This window comes from Glycine max, chromosome 16 (genome assembly GCF_000004515.6).
Source record: "Glycine max cultivar Williams 82 chromosome 16, Glycine_max_v4.0, whole genome shotgun sequence".
NCBI classification, from domain to species: domain Eukaryota; kingdom Viridiplantae; phylum Streptophyta; class Magnoliopsida; order Fabales; family Fabaceae; genus Glycine; species Glycine max.
Window position 1 is genome coordinate 3,123,189 of NC_038252.2, and position 11,406 is coordinate 3,134,594.

The 11,406-nt window shown below is 34.2% G+C and overlaps 2 protein-coding genes and 1 pseudogene across 2 annotated transcripts; 2 read left to right on the forward strand and 1 right to left on the reverse strand.

Moving 5' to 3' along the window:
• The first annotated feature begins 64 nt into the window (after positions 1-64).
• Positions 65-1,791, forward strand: LOC121173766 (putative UDP-rhamnose:rhamnosyltransferase 1). The gene has a single exon (XM_041010759.1). It carries the CDS (start codon positions 102-104, stop codon positions 1,551-1,553), a length of 1,452 nt encoding a protein of 483 aa, XP_040866693.1. The 5' UTR covers positions 65-101; the 3' UTR covers positions 1,554-1,791.
• Positions 1,792-3,487: 1,696 nt separating this feature from the next.
• Positions 3,488-5,283, forward strand: LOC121173767 (putative UDP-rhamnose:rhamnosyltransferase 1; annotated as a pseudogene).
• Positions 5,284-5,564: 281 nt separating this feature from the next.
• LOC100814954 (mechanosensitive ion channel protein 1, mitochondrial) lies at positions 5,565-10,751 on the reverse strand. Its single transcript, XM_014769104.3, has 7 exons — positions 10,558-10,751; positions 9,500-10,382; positions 9,123-9,400; positions 8,025-8,125; positions 7,431-7,538; positions 6,403-6,624; positions 5,565-6,268 (listed from the first exon to the last, which is right to left on the reverse strand). The coding sequence occupies exons 2-7, from the start codon at positions 10,285-10,287 to the stop codon at positions 6,155-6,157; spliced, it is 1,611 nt and encodes a 536-aa protein (XP_014624590.1). The 5' UTR covers positions 10,288-10,382; positions 10,558-10,751; the 3' UTR covers positions 5,565-6,154.
• Between the last annotated feature and the right edge of the window lie 655 nt (positions 10,752-11,406).

Sequence of the window (11,406 nt, forward strand, 5' to 3'; positions counted from 1 at the left end):
CAATAAAATAAAAAAATGTGTACGTGTAACGCATGTTAGATAAAAAAAAAATTAATTCCCTCAAAGAGATATAAAAATAATTATAGAGTTGATGTTTTCTCATGTTTGGTAGAGCATATGCAGCAATTAAGCAGACCGAAATGGCTGAGAATGCAATTCATGTAGTGATGCTTCCATGGTCGGCCTTTGGCCACTTAATACCATTTTTCAAACTTTCCATAGCCTTAGCCAAAGCTGGTGTTCATGTCTCCTTTATATCCACTCCCAAAAACATTCAAAGGCTTCCCAAAATTCCTTCAAATTTAGCTCATTTGGTTGATTTGGTGCAATTTCCTTTGCCATCATTAGACAAAGAGCACTTGCCAGAAGGTGCTGAGGCCACTGTAGACATTCCATCTGAAAAAATTGAGTACTTAAAGTTGGCATATGATAAATTGCAACATGCTGTCAAACAATTTGTGGCCAATCAGTTGCCAAATTGGATAATTTGTGATTTTAGTCCTCACTGGATAGTAGACATTGTTCATGAGTTTCAGGTAAAGTTGATCTTCTATAATGTTTTATCTGCTCCTGCATTAACAGTTTGGGGACCACCAGGTACAAGGAAAACTCCCTTGTCTCCAGAAAGTTTAACAGCACCACCAGAATGGGTGACATTTCCATCTTCAGTGGCTTATCGAATACACGAGGCAATAGCGCTTTGTGCCGGTGCCAACCCGGTAAATGCTTCTGGGGTAAGTGATTTTGAAAGGCTTCACAAGGTATTTAATGCCTCTGAAGCTGTAATTTTTCGTAGCTGCTACGAGATTGAAGGAGAATATCTCAATGCATACCAGAAGCTAGTTGGGAAGCCTGTGATTCCTATAGGTTTATTGCCTGCAGATAGTGAAGAAAGAGGGAGAGAAATTATTGATGGGAGAACTAGTGGTAAGATATTTGAGTGGCTTGATGAGCAAGCATCAAAATCTGTTGTATTTGTGGGGTTTGGCAGTGAGTTGAAGCTGAACAAGGATCAAGTTTTTGAGATAGCTTATGGAATTGAGGAGTATGAATTGCCATTTATATGGGCACTCAGAAAACCAAGTTGGGCAATCAATGATGAAGATTTTCTACCTTTTGGTTTTATTGAAAGGACATCTAACAGAGGAGTTGTTTGTATGGGGTGGATACCACAGCAAGAAATATTGGCACATCCATCTATTGGAGGGTCTTTGTTTCACTCTGGTTGGGGTTCTGTCATTGAAACCCTACAATTTGGTCATATCCTAGTTGTATTACCCTTCATTATAGATCAACCTCTTAATGCAAGGTTTTTGGTTGAAAAGGGTCTAGCCATTGAAGTGAAAAGGAATGAAGATGGATCATTCACTAGAAATGACATTGCCACATCCCTTAGACAAGCTATGGTATTGGAGGAAGGTAAGAAGATCAGAATTAATACAGGAGAAGCTGCTGCAATTGTAGGAAACTTGAAGCTGCACCAAGATCATTACATTGCTGAATTTGTTCAGTTTCTTAAGAATGGAATCCGGAAAGTGGAAACAGATGTGTAGTACGTTGACAAGTTCGCAAAAGTAATTTGGGTTGGATTGATGACTGTCACTTGGTTTTTATGTACCATTTCTTGGTTGTAATTTGCGTTTGAATAAAATCCTATTCTTTAGGGACGTGTGCATATAAGTTTTCTTATCAATAAGTCACCACTTAGTAGGCCATGTAAAACGTGGCTTGTAGATTATAAAGCCAACACTTGTTAATTTTTTAATTCAATAAGACATTTTCTCTGAAAAATTCGTGTACTTGGATTGATACTATTCTTTTTAACAATTTGAACAATCATTTATTAATTATTACTGAAATGGCTACTAGGGATGAACCAGCTTTTTTTTCATTTTACGTGGATCTTAACTCCTTATCTCTTGATCCTCAATGCTTTGACATGATACTTATTACTTACTAGGGACCAACTGGCTTGAAAATTTAAGAAACTAAATCTCTTACACGTGTAAGCTTGGTCCAACAAAAAAACATTGGCACATTATTAAGTTTCCAAAATGCACAATAATACAAAATAGGATATTTACTCTCAAGCCTCCTTTCCCTCCCGTTTTCACGTTATATAACATGCATATACACACTCTGATTATTCATTCTTTTTACGTATCCATCGGGTTTATATATATATATATATATATAAATAACAGTATAGTATAGAAATTAGGATAGGTATAACAAAGAAGGCAGTGGAGAAGAGAAGGAGGGCACAAAATTCAGAGGTGAGATGTGTGTTAAGGAAAATTCCACAAAGCATCAAATTCACCGGTAAATTTCATGATCCTTCTCTTTATGCATGCTTTTGCATGTTGCATCATGATTGAAGCTGTGTTGCTTGAGCTACATGCATGCATCGTTCTCCATGGACCATTAACTTATATGGTCAAGACTACATGGCTTCAAAGGCGTGTACAAAAACTGATTCGGTAAAAAAATCGAATCAAATTTCGAACTAATTTAAACAATTTGATTTTTAAATCAAATTTGAGAATTGGTTTTTAAAGCCAGTTTGTAACCAAATTGTTTCAAACAAGTTTTAAATCAATTTTAAAAATCAAACTGGTATTCAAATTGTTTTTTTTTTATAAAATAAATTGTTCCAGTATTAGAAAAACCAAATCTGATTATTTAAAACCAATTATGTTCAAATCCAACTGATTTAAAAAATAGTTCATTTTTATTTAACTAAACCAATTTGATTCAGTGAAGTTCACAAACGATTGGTTCGAACCAAATTATATACACACCCTACTACAAATGATGAAACAACACCACAAAAACATTCTACCATCCACTAAATAAATACTCTTCATTATTGTCACATATTAGAAAATGATATGGACCAAAAGAAAAATTTGCATTAGCTTTATGGGATTAAGTTTAAAATAAACAAAGTTCAAAGAACAAATAATAAGATAAATTAACCAAATATTTCGGGCCATGCACGAGTTCAGGTTGCACAAAGCAAACACCTCCTTATTAGTGTACTTCTTGTACCAAAAATGCACGTACATGGGAGCATAGCAGTATATCAACTAAGAACCACCTATGTGGCATGATGTAAAAGAAAGAGAGATAAAGAAAAATAAAATCATTTCACAAAAAATTAATTTCCCCAAAGAGATTCCTCACAATTTTGTGAGTGGTTTAGACTTAATAATAATAAAAATGGGACTTTTACCAAAAGGAGATAATTTTATATTTTATTTTTTCATTTGGGGTTGATGTTAAATTATTACAAAAAAATGGGGTAAGTCGTGTTTAAAAATGCTTACCTGTAACGCATGTTGGATAAAAAAAATAATTCCCTTAAAAACGAGTACCTCACAATTTTGTCGGTGGTTAGACAATAAAATAAAAAAAATGTGTACGGGTGTAACGCATGTTAGATAAAAAAAATTAATTCCCTGAAAGAGATATAAAATAATTGTAGAGTTGATTTTTTCTCATGTTTGGTAGAGCATAAGCAGCAATTAAGCAGACCTAGGTATAGGAAATGGCTGAGAATGAAATTCATGTAGTGATGCTTCCATGGTCTGCCTTTGGCCACTTAATACCATTTTTCAAACTTTCCATAGCCTTAGCCAAAGCTGGTGTTCATGTCTCCTTCATATCCACTCCCAAAAACATTCAAAGGCTTCCCAAAATTCCTTCAAATTTAGCTCATTTGGTTCATTTTGTGCAACTTCCTTTGCCATCATTAGACAAAGAGCACTTGCCAGAAGGTGCTGAGGCCACTGTAGACATTCCATCTGAAGAAATTGAGTTCTTAAAGTTGGCATATGATAAATTGCAACATCCTGTGAAGCAATTTGTGGCCAATCAGTTGCCAAATTGGATAATTTGTGATTTTAGTCCTCACTGGATTGTAGACATTGCTCAAGAGTTTCAGGTTAAGTTAATCTTCTATTCTGTTTTCTCGGCTGCTTCAATGAATATTTTCGCACCAAGTACGAGGAAATTTCCTGTAACTCCTGAAAGTCTAACAGTGCCACCAGAATGGGTGACATTTCCATCTTCAGTGGCTTATCGAATACACGAGGCAATACCTTTTTGTGCTGGTGCTAACGACGTAAATGCTTCTGGGGTGCGTGACTATGAAAGGATGGCCACGGTATGTTGTGCCTCTAAAGCTGTAATATTTCGTAGCTGCTACGAGATTGAAGGAGAATATCTTAATGCATTCCAGAAACTAGTTGGGAAGCCTGTGATTCCCATAGGTATATTGCCTGCAGATAGTGCAGACAGAGAGAGAGAAATTATTGATGGGAGTACTAGTGGTAAGATATTTGAGTGGCTTGATGAGCAAGCATCAAAATCTGTTGTATTTGTGGGGTTTGGCAGTGAGTTGAAGCTGAACAAGGACCAAGTTTTTGAGATAGCTTATGGAATTGAGGAGTCTCAATTGCCATTTTTATGGGGACTGAGAAAACCAAGTTGGGCAACCAATGATGAAGATTTTCTACCAGTTGGTTTTATTGAAAGGACATCTAACAGAGGAGTTGTTTGTATGGGGTGGATACCACAACAGGAAATATTGGCACATCCATCTATTGGGGGTTCTTTGTTTCACTCTGGTTGGGGTTCTGTCATTGAAACCCTGCAGTTTGGTCATAACCTTGTTGTATTACCCTTCATATAGATCAACCTCTTAATGCAAGGTTTTTGGTTGAAAAGGGTCTAGCCATTGAAGTGAAAATGACTGAAGATGGATCATTCACTAGAAACGAAATTGCCAAATCTCTTAGACAAGCTATGGTTTTGGAGGAAGGTAAGAAGCTCAGAATTAATACAGGAGAAGCTGCTGCAATTGTGGGAAACTTGAAGCTGCACCAGGATCATTACATAGCTGCGTTTGTTCAGTTTCTTAAGAATGGAAGCTAGAAAGTGGAAATAGATGTGAAGTTGATGATTGTCACTTGGTTTTATGTACTGTTTCTTGTGTTTTTGGGTTTAAATAAAGTCCTATTATTTAGGGACGTGCAGACAGTGTTTAGGGTTTTTCTAATCAATAAGCCATCACCACGTTGTAGGCTACAAAGTCAACACTTGTTTTTGAATTCAATAAGACATCTCTCTGAAAAATTCGTATGCTAGGTGGGGTACTGTTCTGTTTTAACAATTTGAACAATCATTTATTAAAATGTACAGTATTATGGAATTGGCTAGTTGCAGGGGAGCTAGTTTTTCTTCTGTTATTTTCATTTTAAATATATTGATCTTAACTTATCTCTTGATCCTAAATGCTTTGATATGATACTTACTGAGGACCAACTGGCTTGAAAGTTTAAGAAACTAAATCCTCTTACACGTGTGAGCTTGGTTCAACAAAATCATTGGCACAGTATTAAGTTTCCAAAATGCACAATAATACAAAAATAGGAAAGTGAGCCTTGTGCACTGACCCGCTGCCATTAAGAAAGAGAGAGAGAAAATATCATATTATATATAGTAACAAAGTTTTTTTGCCTTAAAAAAAATAGGAAATTCATAAATGGATAATGCCACAATTCACTCATAATGTAAATTTTTTATATTCTTTTAGTAAATCAAAACTAATACCAACTACACAGGCCAAACTAGTGCTAGAAAACTATTTTCAGGGTGACTGTGAACCAATGACAAATTAATATCCCTAGGGACATTGTATTAGTAAAAGCTAAATGGGTGTTTGGTTTGACTGTTTTCTGTTTTTATTTTCTCAGAAAACAGAAAATGGTGATGAAAATGTGTTTGGTTGAATTTTTAAAAATATTTTCAGTAAAAATGAAAACAGGAAACAACCAGAAAATGAAAACAATAAAATCTCGTTTTCAGTTGAATTCGTTTTGGATAAAATGAAAATGCGATGACAAGGAATGTAATTTTAAACAAATCTAAAAATACAAAAAAGACAAGAAGTCAATATATCATAAATTTTCAGTGTTTTTATTTCTTGAAAACAGAAAACAAGAAGTCAAACCAAACATGTTTTCAAAATTCTAATCTTTTGAAAATGAAAACAATTTTCAGGAAATGAAAACAGAAAATGAAAATACAAACCAAACACACCTAAAGCTCACAATATTTGCAATCCAAAATTGTCATCAAGCAGAGCACATCATTTAGAAGACGTGTCTTGCCATGTGCTGCCAAGAGCAACCCCATGATTCTTAATGATTTGAACTGCCTGCAAGAGAATATCTTGTTCTGCAGAGTATAATTCATCTTTGCGCTGTAAATAGCAGAAAAACAAGATAAACATGAGATATAAAAAGATGTACATGCAAATATGGCGAAATTTAAGTAAGAAGGTGTATCACAGTAATAAAGGATTATCTAACACAGGGATTCAGATGGGCGAGGTACCATATGTTTGAGGTTGTATCCAAGAGTCAATTCTGCATATGAACTTTCTATACGGGATAAGAAACAGTAGGGAACATCTTTCCCTAAGAAAACATTTGCATTTGATCTGAGCATGCTTTTTACATCATCTGATATCTGGGGAATCTTACTTAAATCCTCAGTTTGCAGTGGAATTTTAGTAATAATGGCGCGATATTCAGCACGGGACTTGTTCACAATAACCTAAAAAGTTAGCATGAAAAGAGGGTTATCACACCAATGGCTGAGACAGAAAATAGATTATAGTCACAACATCAAAAGCTTAAGCAAGAAACATTTATAGAATCACGGCAATAGCTTTTGTATCAGTCGTGTGTGGGCAGACATGTATGTGAGGTGCAACCTTCAAACTTTACATATCCTCCGGAGAAGTTTCCTAGTACAAAAATTCAACCCCAAATGGCAAAGGGAATTATAAAAATTAAAAATATAGGTGCAATCAAGTAATTTAATCAGATATCTTAGCCTCAGTTTAAAAACTGATGAAAAGAATGGTTGGACAAATGTAAACTCCAAATTTGAACTAGAGAATAATGGGAAAAAATCATGTCCCCCGTTCCCTTTTATGATAAGAAAAAGACCACAAATGGTTTGAAATATCTCCACATGTCAGCATTTTCTTCTTCACTGATGTATTCATATTTATCTTTTCCCTTGCAAAAAGATTATGATCTAAACTACACCAAGGAGCAAAAAGATCACTGCAATCTGCCAAACACAAATACAGGATAGAAGACAATAGAATTATATATAAATTTATTCAATAAGAAGCCTGCTCAAACTACTGCTTGGAAAGTCAAACAACAAATGAGAATTTTTCAACAAGTTGCATATCTTTGCATGATGTATGAGTGCCAAAGATAAAGATCATTGATTAGTAATTTCAAGTGTTCAGAACAGACTTGGCTTTCTTTGAAGTCACTGCATAGATGCATTTAGAGAAAGAAACAATAAAATAGGCTCCACTAATTCTAAATCACAGGACCCACCTGGCTAGAAAAAAATGAGTTTGGCACAATGACTGGGAACTTCTCTGAACTCAGCAATGACGTGCTAGTAAGACCCATTTCCACAACTTGACCCTCTATCGAGCCAGCCTGCAATTTTTACAATTTCTCAGACACATTTAAGAAACATGAGATGTAACCATGGGAAGACCTACATTGATGCATGGAACCCTTCAAGATTTCCAAATTTTGTGAAATGCTCATTGAATTTCACCAAAAATTTCATGAAAAATATATTACGCCCTGCAAATTCATTTTATTTTTTCTCAAAAACCCTCCCTTGGTTTTATTTTTTTTAGGCCCTCAAATGTTTCAACCCTAATTCTAGCCCTGGATGTACAAACTACATCTGTATATGCGCTACATATTGGGCCATTTGAAAAAAACACAAGTAATGAATGACTATAATATTATTATTACCTAATAATGTGCAAGTAGTAAGAAGACTATCATTCCCCACCTAAAGAGGGCATTAAAATTCATAACAGATAGCCAGAGTGCAAGACCATGGTTCAGAAAACAACTTTTACCATAAAAAGGACCAATCATTAATGTGCACCTACTAAATTAACATACTTTTATTGTATCTCCAATTGAAAAGGGCTTTGAAAACTGCATAGATAAACCACTGAACACATTGCCAAGAATGTCCTTGGTAGCAAAAGCAGTAGCCACACCTGCATAAGAAAGATAGAAACATGAAATCTTGCATTCCTTATTTTAGTGGTAGAAAAAAAAGAGTGGAACTTATTAAGGAATGGAAAAACAACATAATAAAACATTTATCAAATGAATAAAGAAATTAATATAGAGATCTTGACATGTTTTAGTATAAGACTCTTAAGCAATAAGCAGGATTGACAGGTAGGGATTAAGGATAGCAGATGTTTCCACTAAATGGAAGACAAGAAAATACTATATGTGCATGTGTGTATTCTATTCCTTTCTTTTTCTTACTATTGATCTTATACTTTGCTTTTACAACTAGAAGTAGGATCCAAGTATCCAACTCCTCTAAGTGAATGGGTGTACTCTAAATTTTAAAAGATAAAGTGCACTTACAAGTTACAACTATAGATAGAAAAAAGAAAATCAGTTAGAATCTCAACTGTATAACTATTGGTTGAGGATTGTGATAAAATCAAGTACATGTATAAGAAACTTTAAAATTAGTTAGAATCTCAACTGTTATTTTGCTAAAATGCACTCCTCTCACTTTGGAGGAGCCGAATCCTTAGAACTTGCAGTCTCTTTAGAGATCAAGGCATTTGTACTTCCTAGTTATACAATTTATTTTTATAAAACCAACTTATGCAGTGCTTCCTCTCACTTTTGAACCATTTTGCAAACACAAAGCACCATTAACACAACCCCAACCAATCCTTTCAGTTGGCTTACATATACCAATAAAATCTGCAAAAACAGTATGAACCAAAGTATTATAAACCAATTTAACTTATTTTGTCAAATTTGATCCCTATAGTGCTGATGGTGTCAACTTTCAACCAAATTAATATACCTATAAGGAACTTTTCTTTCCTTAAACCTAAATCTAAACAAGAGTTTTCCTGCCTCCAACAACATTAAAGAAAACCAAAGATATAGGAAAAAGAGAGATGCTAAAAAAATTAAGAATCTAAAATTAAACTAAATTCAATTAAATTTAATACTCACCTCCTATACCACCAACAGTCACAATAGATTGCACGGCCACACCACAAGCCTCAGCCAAAGCCATTATCCCAATCACAAATAGACCAATAGATGAGATTTTGTCTAGAGCAAACACTTTCTCCCTATCAAGCCCAAGTAAACTTTGACTAGACAATGACCGTGCAAAAACATTTGTTTTCCATCTATGCAAAAACCATACAAATGAAACAATCACTGCACCCCTCCAAACGGGAGCAAGATATTGTGAGGTTATAGTTGTTGGAGCCACCATAACACCACTGGAAATCAAAGTCAGCTGTCATATAACTGCACATAAAGCAAACAAAATGACACATTTTAAAAAAAAAAAATTGACCAAGTGTATATAACCCACTAACATTTGTGAGAATGCAATGAAGGTAACTAAATATCGCACTGGATCCTCCATAGCACCCCAAAAGCTTTTCTCATAAGGAACTGGCTCCCCAGCCACGCTTGCTGGCAATAGAGAAACAGGACCTTGCATTGCATATTTGTGAAATTTCCTCAAAATCCTAGGCAGCAAGAACCAAGCTATTATGGTAGCAGTTAAAGTACCACCAACTGGAATAACCACCTTGTCAAGATACGGGTGTGAATCAAGCAACTGCTGAGCATATGGAGTGAGATCATCAGAAGTTTCTTTAACCTTATCTCCAGCATATGATGCTGCCTCTGCCACACTCTTCCAAGCATCTTTAATCCTCTCAGCCCAATCACCCCCAACAACAGAATCACCACCAGTATTCATATCACTCGCACCAGAACCAGCAGAAACTTCTGTACCACCATCTCTACTTCCTTTGTCACCCACCGACGACGATGAATACATTCGACGATTCAAAACGTGGTTGCTCATGGAAGCAAAAGGAAGGGAACTCCAAAAACAATAACCAGAGAACGTTGGTTTAACCAATACATTGGCTCTAGTACCAAAGTGATGACTACTTCCAAGGGATTCAGAAGCCAAATTACTAAACTGATTCTTAGAAAACTGTAACTCTCTTTTGTAATAAGGATCATTAAACGAATCACTCGGAAACCTTGCAAGATTCATACACATACTATGGTGAACTAATTCCATACTAAAAGAACCCTTAATTGTGCTCCCCAACCGTCTTACAGAGGAAGACCTAACAGCTGCCATTGCTGGGCACACTCACTAACAACTCAGAATTTGAAAAAGAAAAGAGCTACGACATCGTATGATACGATTTCAATCAAGTATAGTAAATCGACAATCTGCGAATTCCAAAACAATAATCACAATGCAATCACAACATACTTAGATTAAATTAAAAATTAGAATGAACAATTCAGAATAATCGATAAAACCCAAGCATCGTGTGTTTGTGAGCAGAAAGCAGAGTGAAAAATGAAAATAGTGAGATGGAGAGGATGATAAGGTCTTACTCACATTCCTTTCGTGTTGTTGAACCGATTTTCCCGAACGGAAACGGAAGTAACCAAACTTACCAAAGTCATCAGTGTTTTGGGATGAACAGAATTTTCTATTTCTTGCCCAATAAATTAATAAATGAAGAAAAAAAATCCATACTAAGATGTAAGTGTAACTCACGCAGTTTTTTATTTTTCTGACATGATATGGGTACAAGTAATAGTAATCACTTAATCAACAGTTTAGAGGAAAATAGAAAATTAGGGAGGATAAAATAGTTTAAAATTTGAAGAGAAAATTTTAAATTTTTTTATTTTAAGATTAACATATTTTGTTAGTGTACCAAAAAAAGACTCGGCCTTACTTTTTCTGGTTAATTATCTAGTTTATTCAAGTTTTAGGACAAGTTAAAATCTAAAAAAATTACCTAAAAAAAGTTCAAAAAATAGAGTGATCAAAATCTAGGCGTCAGGTTAAAAATAAATAAAATTTATCCCAATTTGTTCCTTGATAATCCCTAGCTTTTAAGATCCAATTTGGAATATCTTCTAACTTTGACAACTTTTTAATTTAGACATTCAAACTTACTATATAAATAATTCATAGATGTTTATAGAAAATTAAGAAGAATTAGCTTCTCAGAAAATTATATTTAGTAAAATTAATTTAAAAGTTAGTTGAAAGCTTAAAAATAAATTTATTAAATTATAAGTTTTTGATAAAATTACTTATTAAAATAGTTGAAAAATATAAAATGATTAAAAAATAATAAATTATGATTTCTTTAAAAAATATAAATAAAAAATTTGATAAATATATTAAGGATAAAAAAAATATAAAAAACTAAAATTTAATATTTTAAAAATA

Coding starts and splice junctions, on each gene's coding strand:
- LOC121173766 (XM_041010759.1), top strand. CDS start 102: ATGTTTGGTAGAGCATATGCAGCAATTAAGCAGACCGAAATGGCTGAG.
- LOC100814954 (XM_014769104.3), bottom strand. CDS start 10,287: ATGGCAGCTGTTAGGTCTTCCTCTGTAAGACGGTTGGGGAGCACAATT. Junction 6,625..7,430: donor ACTCATTTTTTTCTAGCCAG/GTGGGTCCTGTG, acceptor CTAACTTTTTAG/GTTATTGTGAACAAGTCCCG. Junction 6,269..6,402: donor GATACAACCTCAAACATATG/GTACCTCGCCCA, acceptor TGCTATTTACAG/CGCAAAGATGAATTATACTC.